Genomic DNA, 25,711 nt, shown 5'->3' with positions numbered 1-25,711 from the left:
ACTTTTGTCAACCTTACATTTTTTTTTATTTTTGCAGAATTTAAGAGGACTTTATTCATGTGTATGTTGTAAACGATGAATTCATCCTCTTCTACTATGAGTGAAGAGCCTGATGCTCTGTCAGTAGTTAACCAGCTACGGGATTTAGCAGCGGATCCATTAAACAGAAGAGCCATCGTCCAGGATCAGGGATGCTTGCCTGGACTTATTTTATTTATGGATCATCGCAATCCCCCTGTTGTTCACTCAGCTTTGCTTGTAAGTTGCTTTTAATAATTTCATTTTTGGTGTTTTAATTGTCAGTGGGCTTGATAACATGTTAAAAGACATTAGATTATGCACTCTGTATTTTGGCATATAAACTATGGAAACATGGAAAAGCATATGTGTAGTTCTTTAACACAAATAGCAACATGTTGATTTTGTTCTTTAATGTAAATGGTAAGTATAATACATACATAAAATGTTCTGGTGCTTGGTGTTTCCAGTAAACATGATGATCTATGGTTTTTGCTGTTGTTTTAAAGATTTATCTATTATTTATGCAGTATTTAGCCTCCATGTGTGCCTGCATGCCAGAAGAGGGCACCAGAGCTTATTACAGATGGCTATGCACCACCATCTGGTTGCTGGGAATTGAACTCAGGACTTTGGAAGAACCAGTGTTCTTAACCTCTGGGTTATCTCTCCATCCCCATGATGGTCTATTGTTTGTTTTCTTTTCTTTTCTTTTTGACATATGTTGCTATGTTGATCAGGCTGCCCTTGCAGCTCCTGGGCTGAAGTCATCTTTTGACTGAAGGTGTACTATCACCCCCAGCTCCTTACTATTCTGATTTCCCCCACTACCAACCCCGTGTGTGTAGTGTGTGTAGCATGTGTTTATCCATGCACTATTTGATGGACATGATGCTTATAAGGTAAGGAGGACAGATAAGGAAAAGGGGAGATAATATAGGATCAAAGATAACAATTCAAAAGGAGTTATGGGAAATATGGAGACTAGAGAAACATGTTAAAGAGCAGCAAGACCATCACATAGATCCCAAATGAATTTCTGAGTGACATAAAATGTGGTCCCTTCAATAGTAATTAATATAAGAAGAAAGGGAGCTATGGAGGGGAATTAAATAATGGTAATAATCTTATAAATTTTGAGGGATGTAGCAGTCAAATATTATCTGTGGACCTGGCTTACATCCTGATTTAAACAATCTTCCTAAAGCAATTTTTAAGTGTATGGAAGTGAATGTGCAGTGTACAACATGATATTAAAAAGTCATTATGGAGGCTAGTAAGATGACTCAGCAGTTAGGAGCTCAGGGTGTTCTGACAGAGTACCTTAGGTTGTAGTACACAGGCATACATATAAGCAGAATGCCCACATATGTAGAATAACACGATTTTAAAAGTGTAAAGTCGTTACGGCCAGTAAGATGGCTCAGTGGTGGGTAAAAGTGCTTGCCACCAAGCCTGCATAGATGTCTAGAACTCACATGTTGGAAGGAGAGAAACTACTTCTGCAGCTTGTTTGTTCCATCCAGGCATTGTTCTGGTGCAGAGGCAGTCACACAAAATAATGTAAAAATTAAATTAAAAACTTAATGTTTTCATGTATGATGGTTAATGTTCTTATGTGTAGTGGCACAGACCTTCATGTCTGTGGGCTACATGGTTAATGTTGTCATGTGTGGTGGCACAGACCTTTAGTCCTGGCACCTTAAAGGCAGAGGCTACATAATGAGTTGTAGGCCAGTTAGGGCCGTATAGTGAGACTGTCAAAGCAAAACAAAAATGCCCTGCTGGTGTGGCATTAGCTCGACAGTAAAAGTGTGTTAAGACTTGAAGAAAAGGTTGTTACTTAAGTCACGTCTGTAGAATTTTATTAAGGTAATTAAAAACTAATTTCTTCCTAGGGATGATGTAATACACCTTTAATCCCGTTCTTGACAGCAGAGGCAGGTTGATCTTTGAGTTCAAGGCCAGTCTACCTAGTGAGTTCCAAGCTGGCCAAGTAAACCGAGTGAGACCATTTCTCAAAACCCAAAACAACAAATAAACAAGAAAACAAACTAATTACATAGAGATATAGTGAGATATTTACAGATGAGATGTTTTCTTATGGTCAGTTATGATTATGGACAGGAGATATTGTCAAGTGGTACTTACTGAAGCTTATGGTCACATGGGGTCGCATGGGGGGTCACATGGGGGGTCACTAAACACTTTCCTTGCTTTTCATGCTTTGTAGTTCTATAAAAGTTTAAAAGATAGGGGCCTATGGTAATCTTAGCATGTAAAAGGATGTGCTAAGGAAGATCAGGAATTCAAGGCCAGTCTCGGTTTGCTCAAATAAGGGGCAGAAACAACATGAGGAAGGAAAGGTTTCTTTTGACTCACGCACGTTTTCAGAGGGATTTAGTTCACGGTGGGGAAGACATGGCAGAGCAGCTAAGTTCATGAGGTCATGGTGGTAGACTACATCACAGTGAATGTGAAACAGCTTAGTGGTGGCTAGGCTGGGTAAGCCACCCTTCCCAATTAATTTAGTTAGCCACGCCATCCACAGCCTTCAGAATAGTGCTACAAACAGGATCAACTCTTCAAAACACGGGCCTTTGGGGGACATTCCAGATTCAAGCCGCAGTAGTATTTTTTTGTTTTGTTTTGCAAGTAGAATCTACTATATGAAACCTGTCCCGTCTTACCTTCCTTAGTTTGGCATTATAGGTATGGCACCTTCACAGCTGGCTGGAATAGGTCAGTTGTTTTGAGGAGGATTTCTTAAGTCTAGAAACTAGGAAAGGCTGTTAATTGTGGGGAAGGGTAAAATTGGTCAGCAGTGTTGACAGGTGCTTAGTGCAGTATTGGATTGATATGATCGTATGGCTGGATTACTAAATGGCTTTTCTTCCCACTTGAGGCCTGTTATAAGGCCTGCTAGCTGGATTTGTCTAGGATTGATACTTTGGGTAGAATGACTGCAAGGCACTTAAGAATAGGATCATGGCAAGAGTGGTTAAATGGTGAGATTATAGGTGCCAGCCTGAAATAGGGAGCTAAAATAGAAGGCTGGAATTAATGAAAAACTAGAGGCCAGCACATTGAAGTTCTAATAAAGATGACAAGCAGGTGTGTATTTTAATAGTTCCCCTTTCATAGTATAACTTTGAAACTTTATTTCAGTTCAGTGGTCACTCCCAGTTTAATAATATGTGTTTTTAACCTACTTGTCCACTTTTAACGTAATCATATGCTCTTATGTATTGTGAGAATCATATAACAGTATGTTCCCTTTTCTCCCATCTTTGCTTTATTTTCATCATATGTTGTACTTCTGTATGTTTCTGCTGTCTGTATACATGCATGCATATTGCTTTAAACAGTGTTCTTTCAGTCTCTCTGTGTGTGATATTCAGGCCTGAACTAGAACCTCATACACAGCACCTAGTTCATGTACTCATTTAGCTTTAAGATGTATTTTGAAAAGTCATACCTATGATCCCAGAGTCTCATTTGAACTCAACAAGAGACCTGCCTGCCTCTGCCTCTAAATGCTGGATTACAGGTGTGTGCTACCACACCCAGTTTCAAATATGCCTCTTGAAAGTGCGGAGGAGTTTTGAGGGGAGGGAGGTATAGGAATTGGAGTGTTGTTGCCCTGTAGTCCAGGCTTGTTTCTAACTCTGGTTTTGTTTTGAGACAGGGTCTCATTTAGCCCTGATTTTGAACTCACAGAGATCGGCCTTCAGAGTGCTAGGATTAAAGGCATGTGATGCCAGGCTTGGCATTGCCTTCAACTATTAATCCACCTTGTTCTCCTTTCTCAGAGCTAGAGTTGAAGGATGTGCCACCACTTTCAATTTCAAATCTCTTATATTTATTCTCATCTTTGCCTCTTTGCCATTTCTGGTGTTCTTCATTCCTAAATGTAGACTGGGATTTGTACCAGCATCCTTTTCTTTTTTCTTTCCTGCCTGAGGAGTGCTTTTTATTTTTATTTTTATTTTTAATTTTTTTTTAACATTTTTAGTACATGTTTGTTTTTGTTTTCCTATACTTAAAAATTATTGCTGCTATTTGCCTCCTGGCTTATGTGTTCTCTTTTCTTCTTTTTGTTTGTTTCTGTATTTTTTTTTTTTTTTTAGCTAAGGTTGCACTCTTGTAGTCCAGGCTGCCTTGGAATTTGCTATGTAAATCAGGCTCGCCTGGAACTCAGGGCAGTCTGCCTGTCTTAGCCTCCCAGTGCTGGACTACAGGAGTGGGCCACCATGTCAGGCTGCCAGCGTGTATGATTTCTAATAAGAAAAGTGCTATACTCTTTTTTTTTTTAACATTTTTTTATACTTCTTGTATGTACATACGTTTGTGCTTGTGTGTGTGTCTGTGTGTATCTGTGTCTGTGAGTCTGTGTGATGGCTCTCTTATGGAGATCAGAGGACAGCTTTCCATAGTGGGTTTTTTCCTACCATACATTCTTGGATTGACTTCAGGCCATCAGGCTTCCATGGCAAGTCCTTTTACTTGCTGAGCCATCTTGCCACCCTGATAATGGCTTTTGTGATTTCATCTATGATGATATTACTGTTTTTCATGAAATGATTGATATGTGTATTATAGAGTTTTTGATTTTTATTGTTTTACTTGGCATTTGTTGAATTTCTTGGGTCTGTGGGTTTAAATTTTTATGAGATTTAGGAAACTGTCATCCATTATTTTTTTGAAAGCCTTTATTTTTATTGAACGTCTTCTCCCTTCCCCCACTCTCTAGGTCCACACACATTAGCATATGTTGTCATACATGCACTGGTCCTTTATGCCCCTTTATTTAATCCCTTTTCTTCCTCTATGCGCTTTAATTTGCCTGGTTTCTGTTGTTACACTTTAAAGTACACTGCTCTTTATTCTGTAATCTCTAAACTGCTTTCATTTCAAATATGCTTGTCCTATAGAAGTTGCTTGCCTCCTTACTGGCTTCCATTTTTCTCCCTCTGGTGTTTTTCATTCTCATTTCCAAACATTGAGTGTGTTATCAAAAGCTTTTTGATGTTTTTCTAATCCATAATCTCTATTTTGCCTTTTGATTACTTTTACTTCCCTATTCTAGATATAGGTTATATTTACCTGTATTTTTTTCTAATCTGGTGATTTCATTACACCAGCCATTAAAATCTTTTAATGTGTTGGGTTTTGAGACTCTTTTCAATATTCCTGTAAATACTGTTGAACTTTGTTCAGTGTTGCTTTTAGGTAACTTGGGGCCAGATTGATTTTTTTTGGGGGGTTGCTTTGGGCATTGTTAGAATGTATGCAGTCTGTGATAACTCCATTGCCAAGGTGAAACACATCCAAGCATTCACCCGATGCCTCACGTGTGGTAAGCTCTTGTTTCCTCTGGCAGATGTCATACCAAATGATTCCTATCCCATCCTGAGCTCGAGCTTGTTTGATTTACTTTCTGGTAGTATTATCCCCTCACTATGCTTCACTTGTAAAAAATTAGTACTCAAACATAGACTGTCTGGCCTTTCTCAGGAATTCTGGCTCTTCTGGGTGGGTCCTTATTATGTTCCTCTGCTCTGCAGATAGGACTGCTGTGACCCCTTCATTCTGATGTCTACCTCACAAACCACCTAGCCCATTGAGTTGTGTGCAGCAAAGGAAAGGGGCAATTTCTGCAAAGGGAAAGCCCTACAGTATTGTAAGATCTACCTCACTCCTCTCCTCTTCAGGATACAGTTATTTGCTGCCCCTTGACCAACATCTGAAAGAATATAAGTTTCTCTAGGCAGTTTGCATGTCAGGTAAACCTTTAGGTGAAACAGAAGTTATAGCTGTAGTAATTGCAGAAAGAAAAACAATAGTTTGCAGTTTTTATAGCTGACAGGAATTTTTTTTTTTTTTTGAGACAGGGTTTCTCTGTGTAACCCTGGCTGTCCTGGAATTCACTCTGTAGACCAGGCTGGCTTCATCTGACTCTGCCTCCCGAGCGCTGGGATTAAGGGCATGTGCTACCACTGCCTGGTTGATATTTTTTTTTTTGAACACATTTATTGACTCCTGTGAATTTTACATTATACTCCCCAGTCCCATTCATCTCCCTGTCCCTTCATATGTGCCCTCTGCCCTTACAACTTCCTCCCCAAAAAAGATATCTTGCCATGGAGGCTGTGTCCATACTTTTTTTTTTTTTTTAAGGCATTGCCACCACATGGTGGTGGCACATACCAGACCTTTACTTTTTTTTTTTTTAAAGTTTTATTTATTTATTATACAGCTTCTGCCTGCATGTGTGCCTGTGCACCAGAAGAGAGCACCAGATCTCACTGTAGATGGTCATGAGCCACCATGTGTTTGCTGGGAATTAAACTCAGGACCTTTGGAAGAACAACCAGTGTTCGTATCCTCTGAGCCATTTCTCTAGCCCTTGCCCAAACATTTTTACTTGGTAATGTGCTGCCCCGGAGAGGTGCAGGGCCAGCTCTCTTGAGTGCTGCAGCCGGTAAGGGGTGGGGCCAGTTCTGCTCAGCAGCCCTTAGACATCTACATGATCCCAGGCAGCAGCCCAGACCAGGGACATCTACAAGGCCTTTGATGGTAACATGGGCTATGGCCACTGATCCAGACATAACCCTCTGTGGTAGCGCAGACCTAGGACCTCACCATGGCCTCTGGTGATAGTGTAGATAACTCACATCAGGCTGTTATTCACCACTCTCAAGTCTCCATTTCTCTTCATAGTGTTCAAACCAGTCCACTTTCTTTTTCTCTCATCATACTTACATCATAGTGGCATCTGCAGGTGGGCCATGTGGTAGCAGGCGGGCCTCTGGGGCTGACACATTTTTATAAAGACCTGGCACTTTTTACTTGAAAGGCAAAAGGCCCAATGGAAATATGAACTATTAGTAGGCTTGAAATGGCTGGTGAATGATGATGAGGAAGTCTGTGGATGACAGCAGTACTTACATGTAAAGGGAAATAGCCAAACAACCCCGAAGGGAAAAGGTAGAAATGCTTATTGTGAGAGAAAAAGTACCTGAAAAAGTTAATGTAACTCATAGAGAACTGTGACCAAATTGTAATTAATTTATTTTATTTATGTTGATGTTTAGAGACAGGGTCTCCTGTAGCACAGTTTGTACTGAAACTTACTGTGCAGTCAAGGCTCGCCTCTGACTCACAGCAAATCCTGCTGTCTCAGCATACCTCCATGGTGAGACTGCAAGCCACTATGCCTGGCTTGATTGTTGTTTTGTTTCTATTTAAAATGCAGTTGAAAGTTGTAATATAGGTTATATCCATACATGGTCCTTGGTTGAATGTCAGTCTCAGAAAAGACCCTGTGCCTAGATATATTTGGTCCTTGTGGAGCTCCTATCCTTTCCCCAACAGACTAACTCCCCTTCTTTCTTATGATTCCCTGTACTCTGCCAAAGGTTTGGTCATGACCTAGAACCTCCACTCAGATGTAGCCTGTGGTAGCTCAGTAACCAATTGGTTTCCCAAAGTGAGGGGAACAGGGACTATTTCTAACAGGAACTCAATGACTGGCTCTTTGGTCTCCCCACCCCCGAAGGGAGGAGCAGTCCTGTTAGGCCACAGAGGAGGGTGGAAAGGGACATGGTGGAGATGAGGGAGGGAGGGAGGGACTTGGAGGGAATGAGGGATCGGGACACGGCTGGGATACAGAGTTAATAAAATGTAACTGATAAAAAAAAATAAAAAATAATAAATAATAAAAAAAAGAGAAAAAAAAGATTAAAAAAAAAGAAAGTTGTAATATAGTAAAACTGGAGTTACTTCATTTTATAAAGTACACTGTATGCTTTGTCCCCAGCAATTTATTTTAATTACTATGTAAAAAGCATCTAGAGAAATGATGGCTATTGAAACTATTTTTTGAGATTACTAAATGGAATATAGCCTTTTGTGGCCTTTGTTAAGATGAAATGATAACTAAATGTAACAATCTAATTTTGACCTTGCAGATAAGGTCAGAAAGTTCAGTTCATACCGCATATTCAGTTTCCACAGCCGCATTGAGGGTATTATGAACATCACATTTAAAGGAGAATTAAAAATCAATTGATGCTGAAAATAAAAACACATACTTTCTTCTTCCTCTTGCTGTAAGTTATAGGTGACCTTAAATTTTGAGCAGTCTGATGTGTGAATTGACTGTTGTTTCTACTTGCAGGCACTGCGATACTTGGCTGATTGTCGTGCAAACAGAGAAAAGATGAAAGGAGAGCTCGGGATGATGTTAAGCTTACAAAAAGTCATTCAGAAGTAAGTATGGCAGGCAGTGTCCTCTGAGGCACAGGAAAGATAGGTCTATGTAAGCTGATTGTTGACTCATTTTATTTTCTTTTTTAAGTTTCAAATATTATTTAGAAATTTTAACTAACAAAACAGACTTCTGTAGGTTTTATGTCCAAAAATATTTTGTTAGTGACTATTAGTTTTCTGTGTAGTCCTAGCTGTCCTAGAACTAGCTCTATAGACCAGGTTGACCTTGAACTCAGACATCTGCTTGCTCCTGCTTTCTGAGAGCTAGAATTGAAAGTGTATGCTACTGTGCCTGGCTGCTAACTTTGTTTTTATTGATAAGCATGGGCATTAACAGTCCTCGTAAATATGTTTATATTATATTTAAAATGTTGACATCCATCCTGTCATTTTGGAATAATAAATAATAAATATTTCAAAGTTCATTTGTTTCACTGTCCTGTATTATAGAGACAGTCCTAGGACATTTGCAGCTGATGTATCAGAAATGGGACAACAGAGGTTTTTGTTCAAATTTGAAGACAGCTGAGTATCCATGGCTTTTAGTATCTGTCAAACATTTCCTTTCCACTGTGTTTTTTAATTCTTTGTTACTTGTAAACTTATGATTTAAAGATTTAAATTTCTATTGGGTAAAAAGGATATCAAGAAATGACTCATTCATATACCTTTATCTAAAAATTCAGAGTAAGTTTAGATAACATTTAACCTGTAAAGTAATTACTTACCCTTGTTGGCTCAAGGATGTGTGTGTAAATGTAATGCATGTGTGTTTTTATTTTATTTTATTTTATTTTTAATAGAGACTCATAACTCAGGCTGGCCTCAAACTTGCTCTGTAGTCAGTGATGACCTTGAACATCTTTCTGCCTTTACTTCTAGAGTGCTGGTATTGCAGGTGTGCCACCGTACCTGGATTTTATGTGCAGGGGATGGAACTCAGGGCTTTATGCAAGCTAGTCAAGCACTCTATCAATGGATAGATATATAAAGAAGAAAGTTCTACACTGAATGAAGCTTTATAAAGTACTGAGTTGATTTGGCAGCAGAGCATCCTGAGAGCTAATCACGGTAGATGATGCATAGTGGGATAGTGTGGTGCACTGCCCTATTACTTCATCCTGGCTTTATTCAAGGGACCCATCATCAGGCATCAGGGCCAGGGAAAGTCAGTCTTTCTTCTGGTAAGGTTATCATGAATCTGATTGAAAGCTCATGGAAACCTAGAACCATTTAACTTGATATATATACATAGCATGTGAAATTTATATATATATATACCATCTGTCTAATATATTAGCTACAGAGTTATATTATATATATATATATATATATATATAAATTTATATTATAGTTACAAACTAGTGACATGTGTATTCCTTAAACAGGCATAGCTATTGAAGGTGAGAGTAAGTAGTACAAAAAAAGATGTGAAAAATTAGATTTAAAACTAGTATTGACACCAGGTGCTGGTGGCATGTGCCTTTACTCCCAGCACTTTAGAGGCAGAGAGGCAGGTGAATCTCTGAATTTGAGGCCAGCATGGTCTCTAAGTGAGTTCTGGGAACACCAGGGCTACGCAGAGAATCCCTATCTCGAAAACAAACAAGGTGTTGAGCACATGGTGTGATTACTCAAGCCGGAAATTCCAGCACTCAAGAGTTTGAGGCAGAAGGATTGCCAGGAGTTAGAGGTTAGCTTGGAATATAGAAACTGCTTCTGAAAAGAGACAGCTTAGTGGGTTAGAACACCTGGCTGCTCTTCTGAGGACCCAGGTTTGCCATCCTCTCTCACACGGTCACTCACAACCATCCGGAATGCCACTCTTGGAGGATCTGAAGCCTCTTTTGGCCTCTGTGCGTACTGCATGCATGTAGTACGCGGGCATACGCAGGCAAAACATCCACACACACAAAACATTAAACCCGAACTAATGTTGAAAATTTAAAATATATTTTCTATTTAAACTTTACAAATTCAGAGTGAGTTTAGGTAACATACGTTTAACCTGTAAAGTAATTTCTTACCCTTGTTGGCTCAAGGATGTATGTGTAAATGGAAAAGATAAGTCGATAAAGTAGGGTGACCACTATGAAGTTACTAAGAGAGAATGAAGACAAGATCATCAGAGAAGAAGATCTAAGATAAAGTTAGATGTGTTGTGGATTAATGTCTTAGGCATAAAGAACGGTGGAACAGGGTTGGGCAGAGAAAGTCTGCAGATGACAGTATATGTTCGACAAGAAAGGAAGCATCTGGGCAGAGTCTCTGAGTACACTATAGACCTGACAGCCATCGCAGTGGGCAGCTAAGAATGCTGTTTAGAGCAGTTCTGCGCTGAACAGAAATGACAGGTCCTACCAGGGGCTGCTTGGGAAGAACATCCCCTGCCCTTGGATTTGTGGTGGCCCCAAAGTTGCTATTGATGGTATGATTGTAGCAGAAGAACAAGTCCTTTGTTTAATTCATTTGTCTAACTCTGCATCCATCTATCCATCCATCCATCCATCCATCCATCCATCCTTCCTTCCTTCCATCCTTCCATCCGTTCATCTAGTTAGTCTTTCTGTCTCTGTCTCTCTCTTTTTGTCTGTCTTGCATGGGTGTATGCCTGGCTGTAGAGGTCAGAGGACAGCTTGAGTAAGTACTTTTAACTGCCCAATCACTTCACTAGCCTTTAAGGTGCCTCTTTTCTCTCTCCTCTCTCTACGTTTTTTGTTTTGTTTTGTTTTAGGGGGTTCTAAGCAATACTTCTCTGTGGCTTCTAAAAGTGACTTATTTTTTTTCTTTAAATAAAGCTTATATTTTTAGAACAGTATGGTGATTGCTTGCTCCACTAGTAGTAAAATAGTTATTATATACCTATTCTAATTTGGTCCCATAGCCTTGTTAGTAGTGGAGATATAATGATTGATAAATAGATAAGACAGATAGACAGTATAGTTCATTTGGTAGATCTCAGTATCTCAAGGTTCCTTTGCAAGCTCCTCAGGGTTTGTTTGTTTGTTTGTTTTTTGTCTTTTGTCTTTGCTCACCTTTAAAGCTTGGGAAAATTCACCTCTATTCACCAAAATAAGCATCAGAAGCATCTGTATTTGAACGCTGTGTTGATATATATGGCTAGTCTGGTTTGTCTAATTAGTGTGCCTGCTTAGTGTTAGAATTACAGGCAGAGGGGATCCAAACTCCATGTCTCACTATTGCATGGCTCATACTTTCCCTAAGCTATCTTCCTGGCCCTGTTAATATTTCCTTAAATGGCATTGTTAATATGCTTGCCAGCAGTTTCCATCTGATTGGGTTATTTTTCAAACATTGAAAAACCTCCATTGCAGCTTTCTGCCTCTACCATTGAACCTTAAAAGTAACTTAAGCTACCTCAGTCTATAGAAGAGAAATGATTTGAGCAAAGCTTGTGGTTGTAGTGGTCCGTAGAAATTTGGTAACCTGATTGTGTTACTTGGTTTCCTATTTATTGATTTTTATTAAGTGTGCTTTTGTGCCATACTAGGCTAAATGATGAATCTTAGTGAATCATATTTTAAATGAAATTAGGAGAGTGTTACAGCCTAGCCAAGTATAGTGGCTCATTATGAGTATTTTAGTTAGGGTTTCTTTTCTTTCTCCCCCCCTTTTTTTAAAAGATTTATTTATTTATTTATCATATATACAATGTTGTCTGCATATACACCTGCATGTCAGAAGAGGGTACCAGATCTATTATAGATGGTTTGAGCCACCATGTGGGTGCTGGGAATTGAAGTCAGGACCTTTGGAAGAGCAGCCAGTGCTCTTAACCTCTGAGCCGTCTCTCCAGCTCCCTAGGGTTTCTATTGCTGTGAAGAGACACCCTGACCACAGAAAGTCTTATAAAGGAAAACATTTAGTTGGAACTAGCTTACAGTTCAGAGGTTTAATCCATTGTCATCATTGTGGGAAGCATGGTGGTACGCAGGCACACATGGTGCTAGAGGCATAGCTGAGAGTTCTACATCAGGATTAACACACAGCAGAAAGAGAGAGTGCCACTGGGCCTGGCTTGAGCACCTGATACCTCAAAGTCCACTCCCCAGTGACATACTTTCTCCAATAAGGTCACACCTCAATTGTGCCACTCCCTATGAATCCATGGGGACCATTTTTAGTCAAATCCCCAAGTTAGCCTGGACTTTGTAAAAAGTTGAGGGGAGATGGTCCAGACTAAATGCTTTCCGTACATTATTGATGATTCTTATACATTCCTTTTCATTCTTTAAAGTAGAGCCTTGTATTATAGGCTGTTCTCAAACTTGGGTAGCCAAGGAGCACCTTGAACTTCTGATCCTCCTGCCTCTGCCTCCTGAGTGACAGGAGGGTGTCGCTGCATCCTGTTTATGTGATGCTGGAAATTGAACTTAGAGCTTCTTCATGCACATTTGGTAAGCACTGTGCCATCTGAACTACACCCTAATTTCCATTATTGGTTATTCTAAGACTTATTGGTGTTTCTTTTTAATTGACCAAGGTATTAGGATGAAGGAAACAAAACTCGCCAAAGTTGAGAAGTAAAATTATAGAACCAGTAAAAGTGATTTTATATTTATGTGTTTCTTTTCAAGGACTACAACCCCAGGAGAAACAAAACTTCTGGCCTCAGAAATCTATGACATTCTTCAATCCTCCAATATGGCTGACGGTGATAGTTTTAGTGAAATGAATTCGCGTCGAAGGAAAGCTCAGTTTTTTCTGGGAACTACAAACAAACATGCCAAAACAGTAGTTTTGCACATAGATGGTCTTGATGATACGGTAAGATTTATAGATGTGGTTCATAGTTGGCAACAAGAAATTGTATCACCAAACACTTTCTTTACAGTTTCTTGCTAACATTCTCTAAGAAAGTTGCAATATTAATGTTTTATACTCCTGACAAAAGAGTTATCTTATGCTAAAAATATTGGCCAGTCAGCATACATAGCATTTTTAAATGTACGTGCTCCTAATAGTAGGACTTAAGGAATATGCAGTGAAATACCTGAACTGACAGACATGCAAGAAGCAAATAGGTCTAGTTAGAGCTGAGCATGATTAAATGAGTTATAACTTATTGATGTCAAGCGAGCCAGGACAAACACCATTAGGTCCTAGGCATTCAAAGTACAGCTAGTACAGCTTTTGAGGGTTCATCTGTACAGTATGAATGTGCCTCACTTTGTTTGTACTTGACCGCTTTGCTTATTCATTTGTCAAGTGATTGTTTCTATATCTTGGCTCTTAGAAAGCTGCTAGGAGCCTGTGTTTTATAAGTTATGTTTTTTGTTTGTTTGTTTTTTAGCACGTTAACATCCTCTTGGGTATATACCTAGTGGCATTGCTCAGCCATATAGTAATATAAGTTTAATTTTTTGATGAAGTATCAGATTGTTAACAGTGGCCGCACAGTATTATATTTCAACCAGCATTGTATGAGGGGTCTAGTTTCTCCACATCCTCCTCAGCTGTTGCCATTTTTCTGCTGTCCTAATAGACTTGAAGTGTTTCTTATGGCTTGATGTACAGTTTCCTGATAACAAGCAGTGTGGAGCAACATTTTAGAAATGTATTGGCAATTGTTTCAGTGGTTGAATGCGGTTTATTGTGTATTTCTTTTAACTTATTAGATTTATATTTGAGGAAATGCTCATTTCCTCCTTTTTTTGACCAGTTTTAATTTTTTTTTTTTAATTGCTGAGTTCTCTGAATAATACAGATGCCCAGAATTGAATGTGTGTCTTAGGTAAGAGCAGTATGTACTCTTAACTTCTGAGCCATCTCTCCAGCCCCCTTTTTTTTCCAACATCTTGTTGATATCATCAATGAAGACATTTGGTCCTGGGCTTTACTTTGTGGGTATTGTTTTGATCATTAATTGAATCTCTTTACCTGTTTTACATGAGCTCTATTAATCTTTTTTCCTCCCCTTTCCGTTCCTTTTCTTTTTTTTTCTTTCTAAGTTTTTGTTGTTTGTGTCTTTATAGTAATGTGTACCTTTCTCTGAGGTCATATAATGTTGGCATTCAGTTATTTATAGTGCTTGTGTGTACAGCTGAGAATCAAAAATCCAAATTTTGAAATGCTTCAAGATCAAAAACTTATGTTTTTTAAATATCTTTTTTTCAGATTTATTTTGCATTCTTTTGAAAATTGTTTATTTTGTTATTAATTATAGTTTATTCACTTTGTATCCCAGCTGTAGTCCGCTCCTTCATTCCCTCCCAACCCCTCTCTCTAATGCCCCTCCCCAAGTCCACTAATAGGGGTGGTCCTCTTTGCTTTCCATCTGACCCCAGCCTATCAGGTCTTATCAGAACTATCTCCATTTTCTTCCTCTGTGGCCTGTTAAGGCTGCCCTCCCACCCCCTCAGGAGTTGGTGATCAAAGAGCCAGCCACTAAGCTCATGTCAGAGACAATCCCTGTTCCCTTACTAGGGAACCCACATGGATACTGAGCTGCCATGGGCTACATCTTTGCAGGGGTTCTAAGTTATCTCTGTGCATGGTCCTTGGTTGGAATATCAGTCTCAGAAAAGATCCTTGGGCCCAGATTTTTTTGGTTCTGTTGCTCTCCTTGTGGAGCTCCTGTCCTCTCCAGGTCTTCTATCTCCCCCTTCTTTCATAAAATTTCCTGCACTCTGCCCAAAGTTTGGCTCTGAGTCTCAGCATCTGCTTCAATACCCTCCTAGGTAGATTGATCATTTTACTCAGGGTCATCCTTCTTGCTTAGCTTCTTTAGGTATATAGATTTTAGTATGTTTATCCTATATTATATGTCTAATACCCACTTATAAGTGAGTATATACCATGTGTGTCTTTTTTGCTTCTGGGATACCTCACTCAGTATGATCTTTTCTAGTTCTCACTATTTGCCTGCAGATTTCATAATTTCCTTGTTTTTAATTGCTGAGTAGTATTCCATGGTATAAATGTACCACACTTTCTGTATCCATTCTTCAGTTGAGGGACATCTGAGTTGTTTCCAGATTCTGGCTATTACTAATAAAGCTGCTATGAGCATGGTTGAACAAATGTCCTTGTTGTGTACTTGAGCATCTTTTGGATATATGCCTAGGAGTGGTATAGCTGGATCTTGAGGAAGCACTATTCCTAATTGCCTGAGAAAGTGCCAGATTGATTTCCAAAGTGGTTGTACAAGTTTACATTCCCACCAGCAATGGAGGAGGGTTCCTCTTTCTCCATATCCTCTCCAGCATGTGATGTCACTTAAGTTTTTGATCTTAGCCATTCTGATGGGTGTAAGGTGAAATCTCATGGTTGTTTTGATTTGCATCTCCCTGATGGCTAAGGATATTGAGCATTTCTTTACATGTTTCTCTGCCATTTGATATTCCTCTATTGAGAATAGTCTGTTTGGGTCTGTAACCGATTTTTTAATTGGATTCCTTGATTTGTTGCTATTTAACTTCTTGAGTTTTTTATATATTCTGGATCTTAGCCCTCTATCAGATATAGGGTTGGTGAACATCCTTTCCAAATCTGTAGGCTGTCATTTTGTTCTGATGACAGTGTCCTTTGCTTTACAGAAGCTTTTCAGTTTCATGAGATCCCACTTATTGTTAATCTTAGAGCCTGTGTTGTTGGTGTTCTGCTCAGGAAGTTGTCTCCTATACCAATGAGTTCAAGGCTCTTCCCCACTTTTTCTTCTAACAGGTTTAGTGTGTCTGGTTTTATGTTGAGGTCTTTGATTCATTTGGACTTTAGTTTTGTGCAGGGTGATAAATATGGATGTATTTGCATTCTCTACATGTAGACATCCAGTTAGAACAGCAACATTTGTAGAAGATGCTATCTTTTTTCCATTGTATGGTTTTGGCTTATTCGTCAAAAATCAAGTATCCATTGGTGTGTGGGTTTATTTCTGGGTCTTCTATTTAATTCCATTGATCCACCATTGTGTTTCTATGCCAGTACCATGATTTTTTTTTTTTTATTACTATTGCACTGTAGTACAGCTTGATATCAGGTATGGAGATCCCTCCAGATGATTTGTTCTTGTGCAGGATCATTTTGGCAATTCTGGGTGTTTTGTTTCTCCATACGAAATTGAGAATTGTTCTTTCAAGGTCTGTAAAGAATTGTGTTGGTATTGATGGGTATTGTATTGAATCTGTAGACTGCTTTTGGCAGAATGGCCATTTTCACTATGTTACTCCTACCGATCCATAAGCATGGGAGATCTTTCCATCTTCTGATATCTTCTTCAATTTCTTTCTTCAGAGACCTGAAGTTTTTTTTTCAAACAGGTCTTTCACTTACTTGCTTTGTTAGAGTCACTCCAAGCTACTTTATGTTATTAGTAGCTATTGCGAAGGGTGTAGTTTCCCTAATTTCTTTCTCAGCCCTTTTGTCTTTCATATACAGGAGGGCTACTGATATTTTTTTTTTTTTTTTTTTTTTTTTTTTTTTAGTTAATTTTTTTATCCAGCCACTTGCTGAGGTTGAATTTTTGGGGTCACTCATATATTCTATCATATCATCTGCAAATAGTGATTCTTTGACTTCTTCCTTTCTGATTCGTATTCCATTGATCTTCTTTAGTTGTCTTATTGGACTTCAAGTACTATGTTGAAGAGATATGGAGAGAGTTGGCAGCCTTGCCATGTCCCTGATTTCAGTGGGATTGATTTAAGTTTCTGTCCTTGTAGTTTGATGTTGGCTATAGGCTTGCTGTATATTGTCTTTACTGTGTTTAGGTATGTGCTTTGTATCCCTGATGTCTCTAAGACTTTAAACATGAATGAGTGTTGGTTTTTTTCAAATGCTTTTTTGGTATCTAGGGAGATAACCATGTGGTTTTTCTCATTCAGTTTGTTTATATGGTGGATTATAGTGATGGATTTCCGTATGTTGAACCACCTCTGCATAGCCTACTTGGTCATGGTAGATATCTTTTTTTTTTTTTCAATGCAGTTTATTCAGAAACCTTGAACAATCCTCGGACCCTGGGGAAAGCCAGCCCACAGCTTAAATAGCCTCTGGGTAGCCAACCCAGGCGTGCTACGTGGGCAATGCAGATAGGTCCACATACATGGAAGCAAGCCAGATCCTCAGTCTGAAGCTCTTTGGGTGGATGACACCTAAATGAACATCGGTACAAAGTCCCAATTTATTTCTAATATCAGAGATCAGACCTCTACTCTTGCCTGATGCATCTAAAACAAAAAGGGTAGATATCTTTTATGTGGAGAACCAGCTTTTTTAAAGGGCACCATGCAAGGTTTTGTTGAGGAGGAACAGTTCTTAGCAGCTAAGAGTACCAAAAATGGAGTGCCGAGAAAATTTTTTTCTTATTTAAGAATTTTTTCATGCTCTCAACTGTCATTCCTTCTGTTTGCTTCAAAGCATCTATTCATTTTCTGTTTCCTTTCTTCCATCTCCCTTCTCCCTCCAGTTTCTGCCTCCCTTTTTTCTTCCCTTCCCCTTTTTCCCCACCCAACAGGTTCTCACATAGCCAAAACTAACTCCTAAATTGCTTCCAGCTATTTCCTTCATCATTGAAGTTTCCTACTATGTTCATATGTCCAAAAAGCCCCCTTTTCATTTTTGGTGGATATGGATTCCATGGTGACTTTCTACTGCACTTTAAGATAGCCACACACTGTCCTGTGTTTGATTTCCTTGTGCCCAGAGTTCTGCTGTCATTTGTACTATTCTTTCCTCTTCTGCCCCCACTGACTGCTTTTCAGATTTTCTTTTCTTTTCTTTTTTGCTGCTGGTTTGATTGATGTGATTTTCCCCTTTCTTATGCTGAGGCAGAGGAGAGTCTGAGGCTGAGGGTCTTTCACAGGCTAGCTTTATTGCAGAGCATCCTGAGAGACAGGGTTTTACTCTGTAGTCTGAGTTTGAAGTTCACTGGCTAGAAGGAGCACAGTCTTTTCTTTGTGTTTATTTTGTTTCAGTTTTATCCAACTTCTTGGCTTTGTGAAATTAAACTTGTTGGCAACTTTGTTTTGATTTTCCCATTCATATCTTCAAGACTGATTTTTCTCCCTTTTACCTGGCTCTGTCAGGGACTCTTCCTTATGTGTTGTCTGCCACTTGAAATTTCTTTACAGTTCACTGGCATTCTGTGTATTCTACTTGCTTTTCTCCTCCATTTAGGATAGTTTCTGTTTCTGTATTCACCGGTTTTCTTCTCTCGGCGTTCAGCTTGTCGCTACTCTCCCCCAGTGTCTTTTTCATTATGAACATTGTTTTATAGCATATTCTGAAGTTTGACTTAGGTGTTTTATGACATCTCCATAGCATGTTTATACCGTGTCTTCTTGAACATAGAAAAATTTTAGGAAGATTGTTTAATGCCCCTATGCACCAACTCTACCACCTGTTTTATTTCTGACTATGTTGTTTTTGATGGTTTTTTCCTAGGTTAGTGTTTGTGTGCTTTTCTGAATGTGTGATAATTTTTTATTAGATGCCAGATATTTTTGTGTATTGTGAAACACTGCATGCATTTGTATGCACAGTCTTTAAGTACTCTTCATCTTTATTCTGTTTTGTGTTTCAAGACCGGATGTGTCTTTGTAGCCCTGGTTCTCCTGGAACTCGCTCTATAGATCAGGCTAGCCTCAGACTCAGAGCTCTGCCTGCCTCTGCCTCCTAAAAACTGGAATTAAAGGTGTGCTCTTTACACCCTGCTCAGCTTTAATCTGGACCACAGTTAAGTTGTTAATAGTTGGGTATTGATCTTGGCTTGAAGTTTTGTATGTAGGACCATACCTTTCAACCAGAGGTAACTTTGCTGCACTACTGAGGCAGGGTCCCTCTGTATGCTCTCTCCCTACCCAGTGTTTTTTCATTTATTTTCTAGTATAGCTCACTAGAACATGATACACTCTTAACCTATTGTGAGTCTATAGTATTGTTCTTTCTGTTCCTCCACAGTAGATTTTTGCTTAGCCTCAGATTGCTTCCCAACAGAAATGCACTGGTCATCAATCAGCTCAAAAAGAGGACCACTTTACTCTTGATTTTGGAGAGATTAGCTGTCTCTGTGTTACTCCCTCTTCTTTGTTTCTGTTCTTCATTTGCTTTGCCCTGAGAACTATAGTTGCTTTAAGCTCCTTTAGTTGTTTACTGTCTTCAACTCAGGGAGGTTGCTGAGTTTTGGTTGGTTTCTGTTAGACTTTTTGTTGCTGTGTCAAAATACTTAACAGAAATAACTCAGGGAAGGAGTTGCTTATTTTGGTAAAATTTATGGTTCCTGAGCCCTGAGATTTTGGGCCTGAAACACATGGTGCATTGTTGTAGACAGATAGCATGGTAGAGGAGGCTAGCTACCTCAGAAGCAGGGAATGTCTGCTGGGGCTTTCTTCTTTTCCGTTTGTGTTCTCTCTGGGACTGCGGCATATGGGAGGCACTCACAGACAACATTGCTAGAGATGTGCCTTACTGTGAGTGGTTTGCCTACATGTGTGTCTGTGCAGAGCCCACGGAGGCCAGAAGAGAATGTTGGGTCCTCTGGAACTGGAGTCACAGATGGTTGTGAGCTGCCATGTGGATTCTGGGACTTGAGCCCAGGTCCTCTGAAAGAGCAGCCCGTGCTCTTACTTAACCTTTGAGCTATTTCTCTTACCACAAGGCATACTCTTCTATTCTCCTGCTCACTTCTCAGTCTAGTCCAGTTGACAGCAAAGGTTAACATCAAGTTATCACCTTGCTCACCTCATTTTTTTCTTCATCCAGAGATGTTACTTTTCTAATATCTAAGCATCCAAGCATAAATAGTTTTTTTCAATAATATTTTATCAATATTTTTTCAACTCCAGCTTAACTGGAGTTGAAAGTTCTCCTGAAGTTATCTTAACTAAGGATAGATATATATTACATATTTAGGTGTAATAGACACTTAAACTGGTAATTCACTATTTACCTCTTTACCTATGCTATATAGGTTTTATAAGGATAACTACAACCTTTTCCACTTGCTTTATTTAGGGGCTTAAACCTAAGGATTAAGGTTTAGTTAAGTAAGTATGTATGTGTTCAAGGGAGCACTTCTGCGTCCTTATTGTCTGACAGGACCAACTAACTTACTGAAATTGAGCTACAAAACCCAAAACATTTCTAGAAAATTTCTGATATATGAAAATTGATTAAATGGGATACATTAATATACATAAGAGATATCCAGTATATCTTGTAACAATTACTTTTTTAAGCCAACACACAAAAATTCAAAAGGGACTAAGGTTCATCAAGAGCAATGGGCCTCAGTTGTATCTTCTATGCATGGGAGCACATAAACAAATACATGCATACCAATCCATCTTTCTCTCCCATATACACCACACACTCAAACCTAACTAGTCACAAAACTATAAGCCAGTATGCAGTAAGATTAAGAGTAAGCTTGCCAAAATCTGAAATACGGGCTGAAATACAGCTAAAGTGATGAGGAAGTCTTCTGAGGGTCAAAGCAAAAAGAGATTTCTTAATTATAGGCACTGGAGAGTGGGATAGGAAGAGACAGACTAAGATGTGGTGAAGTAGGAAATGGGATAACTGACAACCCTGCCTTAAAGTATCAAAGGTCATGTGTTATATAGTAAATGCCAAAGCAAAACCAAAAACCAAAACCAAAACGAGGATACTGATACTGCTTGACAATGCGGTGGAAGGCATTGGGAATGCCATGACTGAAGAGTGAAATAATATTTATAAGGGACAGTGAATCAAACACTGAATGCTTTTAATTCTAATTTAAGCCCAGAGATTTTTTCCAACACACTGTTTTATTGATAATTTGGGAATTTTACATTATGTACCCCAATCTCACTCCTTAGTCCTTCCAGGTCCATCTCTCCCTTGTGACATCCCCTGCCCCCACTGAAAAGGAGAAAAAGAAAAACAAAATAAATTGAGCTAGAGATTTTTAAACTAGAACAGAGGACTAGGGAGTGAATGTTTTAAGCATACCATATGGTCTCTGTTGTAAATGCCAACTCTGTCTTACCATGAAACTGGAGTCAGATGAGATGTAAGTAAATGAATGTGGCTATCTCAGCAGAACTGCACAAAAGGGGCTGATGTACTGTACTTTGCTTACCCTTAAGCTCAAGGAACCCCTGCTTCTGTTTTTGAGCACTTTGTTCTGTTGTTCATTTGTTCTTTTATGATATAAATTGGCTTTGGGTGACTTCTTTCTGATAAAAATTATTAAAAACTATGTATTAATATTCAAGTTTGAACCAGATGGTGGCGATGCACACCTGTGATCCAGCACTTGGGAGGCAGAGGCAAGGGGTTTCCTTGAGTTCGAGGCCAGCTTGGTCTGTAGAATAAGGTCCGGGACAGCAAGGGCTTACAAGGAGAAACCGTGTCTTGGAAAAAACAAACAGACAAACAAGCAAAACCACAAACAACAAAAAAAGAAGTTTGAAATATGCCAGGAATTACTATTTTGTTGGAACTTTTCCTCCCCCCTCCCCTCTCCCCCCCCATTTAAACCTAGCCCTAACCAAATAACACATAGCCATAGTGGACCAGCTATTTCACCGGGCACCATAAGATTTTAATGCTGCTGGTGTTACTGTGTTAGATATGTTTAGGCAGACAAGCATGTACCTTCAATGTTCAGTTCCCTGCAATATCCAACAATAGGCTGTTGTGGAGGCTTACTATAGTAGGTCATGCCTCATGCCCTCTGTGTTGTAGTAGGCTTTGTTCTGTGGTTTGTGTAATTTGTTCTTTGGTGGTTATACAGTGACAGAATCAGCCCTAATGCATGGTTCACTGTGGCTTACATTGATTTATTTCCTATCTGTTTTAATAATTGTTTGCTCTCATTTTTTCAGTCTCGGAGAAATCTATGTGAAGAGGCTTTGTTAAAAATTAAAGGTGTTATTAGCTTTACTTTTCAAATGGCTGTTCAAAGATGTGTGGTGCGAATTCGTTCAGATTTGAAAGCAGAGGTTAGTACTTTCAACAACTGAATATGCTTGAAGTTATAAATAAAAAAAAAAAAATCATCATTGAGAATTTTTTTTTTTTAAATCTTGGCCCAGGCTTTGGCATCAGCAATAGCATCAACCAAGGTCATGAAAGCTCAGCAAGTTGTGAAAAGTGAAAGTGGGGAAGAGGTAAAACTTGTCATTTCCTTTACTCCTATCAAACTGGAGCTCTTGATTATTTTAATGACTAGTGGATTATAACAATTCTAGAGGAATAGTTAAGAAATATAGAAGAATGTGGTATATCTTGATTAATAGTTAATTACTGTCTTAGTATAGAGAGATTTTCTGAAGTTCAGAGAATTATAAAGAAAACTTAGAGCTCAGTGGAGATGTAATTCAGATGTCATATGTAAGTAAAAGATACAGTTTCCTTATATTCTTTCAGTACTTTCTTTCTAACTTGACCTACTTTTGCTAATCCAAGGATATAAAAATACCACATTGAACAAGTAAATGCTGTGAGGACTAGCTCTGTTATGAGGAGGTTCTGGAAGCTGTGAACTCCTTTGGCTTCTGCGGATGAGCAGTTTCGTGGCACTCTAGAAGGTCAAAGTGGGCCTGTACCTGTTTAACTCATTTCTAGAGAGACAGGTTACTCCTGTACTAGAACCCAGGCACTGCTTACAAGAAAAAAGCGAATGTTAGAAGACGTAGAGCCTCTGAGAATCTTGTGAATGAGGGTGATGCTTAGGACGAGGATGTGCCTTAGGACGTATATGTGTCATGTTAGGTTGGGGTTGTAATGGCACTTCCTGCTTCTCTGTGTCAGATGCTGGTCCCATTCCAAGATGCCCCTGTGGAAGTGGAAGAGAACACAGAGCTGCCTGACTACCTGCCTGAGGATGAGAGTCCCACAAAGGAACAGGACAAAGCAGTGTCCCGGGTTGGCTCACACCCTGAGGGTGGAGCCAGCTGGTTGAGCACAGCTGCAAACTTTTTATCCAGATCATTTTACTGGTGACTTCAACTTCAGTTTGGGGCTCAAGAACTGTGCAAACCAACAGGGGGCCAGCTTTCCATTGTGGTGGTGAACTGTCAAGTGCAATTTGCAATAGATTATCATGGAACGTTTCTAGATTACATGACTATGTATGCTGCATTTTACATTTGATTGGACATTTTTCCCACAGGATAATGGCTGCAGGTAAACAGGACCGAGGCTGCAGGTGGAATTTGTTTATGAAGGTATTTTGGTATTGTTTTTCTTTGTTTAATTGCCTCACATTTTATTTTTAAACATGGGTCCACTGTTAAAACCAAATGTATGTGCAGCTTTACATTCTGTTTTGCAGAAGCATGTGATTAGGAAAACTCATTTTCTCTGAAGAAAAGTTTTGCATAGCTTAAGTTGTGCATGAAGTACTGCATATTTTAGCTTTTCTTCATGAACAGTACATGACATGTACTTTGGTACCCTTCTCTGAAAGTTGAAAACATACCTAGTTAGCCTCTTTCTGTGCCTTTTTTATTTCACCAACCATGTTTATAGAAAGGACATTATTAATGGCATTTTGCAAATGGAATTATACTTAATTGAACATAGCAGTACCTTAAAAAAAAAACCTCTATAAAAAGCTCTATAGTCTTACTTGCTGTAATTTTAATAAGGTTACTGTAAGCCAGTCAAGACACAGGGACATAAACAGTAGAAAAGTGCTTCTGGGAGAATTTGAGTGTGACCAAACATGGCTCTGTCGACTCCTGCTCACTTAGGTTACAGTGGCTCTCGAGAATTAAGTCCACTGTGACCTTTCGAGCAACAGATGGTCTCTTGGCCTTACTCTTTGGTGACACTGTGTCCTGCTAGAGAAAAGTAATAGTTTAAAAAACTGACAAACTTGAAAAAGAAAACAATTGGATGCCTCGAATGCCTCAGTGCCACTTTGCTCAGTGTGACTTCAGATGTAAACTGCTTGGCACATGCCCATTCCAGAGCTACTTCTTTTTATTGCCTCTGTTGTTGTTAAGAAAATACTGTAGTCAAATTGAGTAAAACAAGACCCAAATTACTGCTTAGAGAGAAAGAAAGCCAGCATTGGACACTTACTTATTTTTCATGTCTAGCCAGCAAACTGACTTCATTGAAGGTAAGAGACATGACTAAAGATGTACACATTTGTTTTTTTAAGTAAGACTGAATTACATGTAGGTGATGCTTTCCTAAGATTCTAAAATACTTGATAACTAATATTTTCTTTTTAGAAATCCAGCTAAATGTACTTTAATGTCAACATTGTTAAAAACTAATAAGAAGAAACTGAAATGCGTCCTCATCACTATGTAGAGCTGCTGCTTTGCTACTTGGAGAATGTGAAGTTGGACCCTGGAGGGTTTCTTGCATCTTTGTTGTTTCTGTTTTAAAGATAATTGAAACCGTCCGGTGTTACTGGGGAAAAATAATTGTAAAATATATGGTCCGTGAGACCATTCAAGTTCATTACCTTTGTGGCTTTCTGGAAGGAGGGCATTGAAATAGAGCATTTTTCCACATATCTGGTTTCTGATTCAAGTGATACGCACAAACAGAAAACAGATATTTTCAGGGTATATTGATAATACATAATAATACTTGCTGCCAGAACCAGATGTGTTGAAAACAAAACAACAAAATCACCTCCTTTCTATAACCATTAGAGCAAACTTTCTATTTCAACATATTTTTATTTTATTTTGCATTGTGACACATTTATTTAAAAACTCTAGCCCTTTTGGTGGTGATGGTTCAAGACAGTTGGTATTTTGGACTGATGTTTGTGTGTATCTAGACGTTTCCTTATTCTAGGACTCTGAGAGGAGTCGAGGCAACTCTAATGGCAATCTTTGAAATATATTGTAAAATAATAAAAGATAGCAATGAAAATCAGGCGGATATTGTATTTTTAAATATGTGTGTGTCCATATGTGTGTGTATGTGTGCACTTGCCTGAGGCAGTCAGAAGAGTATCAGGTCTCTGGAGCTGGAGTTACATGCAGTTGGGAGCTGATATGGGTGCTCGGAGTTGTGTTCAGTCTTCTGCAAGAACAATACATGTTCTTAACCACTGAGCTATTTCTCTGGCCTTGGTATATTGTAGTATAAAGATTATTGGCTCTGAATTTTGCTTTTCTTGTGGTTCTGAGCATCCAATCAGCAACTCAAGATTCTATTTAAGCCTGTTTGAAACTATCTATTTATTTATTTATAGAAAGGGTTGTAGTCCAAGCTGGCTTGAACCTTGTAAGTGGCCTACCTTAACCTTGAATTCCAGATTCTCCTGCTTACATCCTGAATGTCAGGATTGTAGGCATGTACCGTCATGCCTAGCTCTTTAGCAGTTTGCATACATACTGCACGGCACATAGTCTCAGCTCTACAGTTGCATTGCGTGGCTGTGTAACTGTGTATGGACCCTGAGCATGAGAATCCAGACCTGCAGTCAGTTCCCTTG

General features: G+C 39.0%; 1 protein-coding gene across 2 annotated transcripts in view; it reads left to right on the top strand.

The window, feature by feature from the left end:
- Armc1 (armadillo repeat containing 1) overlaps positions 1 to 25,143 on the top strand; it is a 33,122-nt gene extending 7,979 nt beyond the window's left edge. For both annotated transcript variants that reach the window (XM_021658891.2, XM_060385740.1), the window contains exons 2-7: positions 38 to 258; positions 8,201 to 8,292; positions 12,891 to 13,080; positions 22,125 to 22,241; positions 22,335 to 22,409; positions 23,053 to 25,143. In XM_021658891.2, the coding sequence (XP_021514566.1) occupies positions 76 to 258; positions 8,201 to 8,292; positions 12,891 to 13,080; positions 22,125 to 22,241; positions 22,335 to 22,409; positions 23,053 to 23,244 (849 nt within the window). In that variant the 5' untranslated portion in view covers positions 38 to 75 and the 3' untranslated portion in view covers positions 23,245 to 25,143. The remainder of the gene's footprint in view (positions 1 to 37; positions 259 to 8,200; positions 8,293 to 12,890; positions 13,081 to 22,124; positions 22,242 to 22,334; positions 22,410 to 23,052) is intronic.
- Positions 25,144 to 25,711: the final 568 nt, after the last annotated feature.

This window comes from Meriones unguiculatus, chromosome 6 (genome assembly GCF_030254825.1).
Source record: "Meriones unguiculatus strain TT.TT164.6M chromosome 6, Bangor_MerUng_6.1, whole genome shotgun sequence".
Classification (NCBI taxonomy): domain Eukaryota; kingdom Metazoa; phylum Chordata; class Mammalia; order Rodentia; family Muridae; genus Meriones; species Meriones unguiculatus.
Note: the sequence above shows the minus strand (reverse complement) of the source record. Positions and strands in the feature narration are given on the sequence as shown.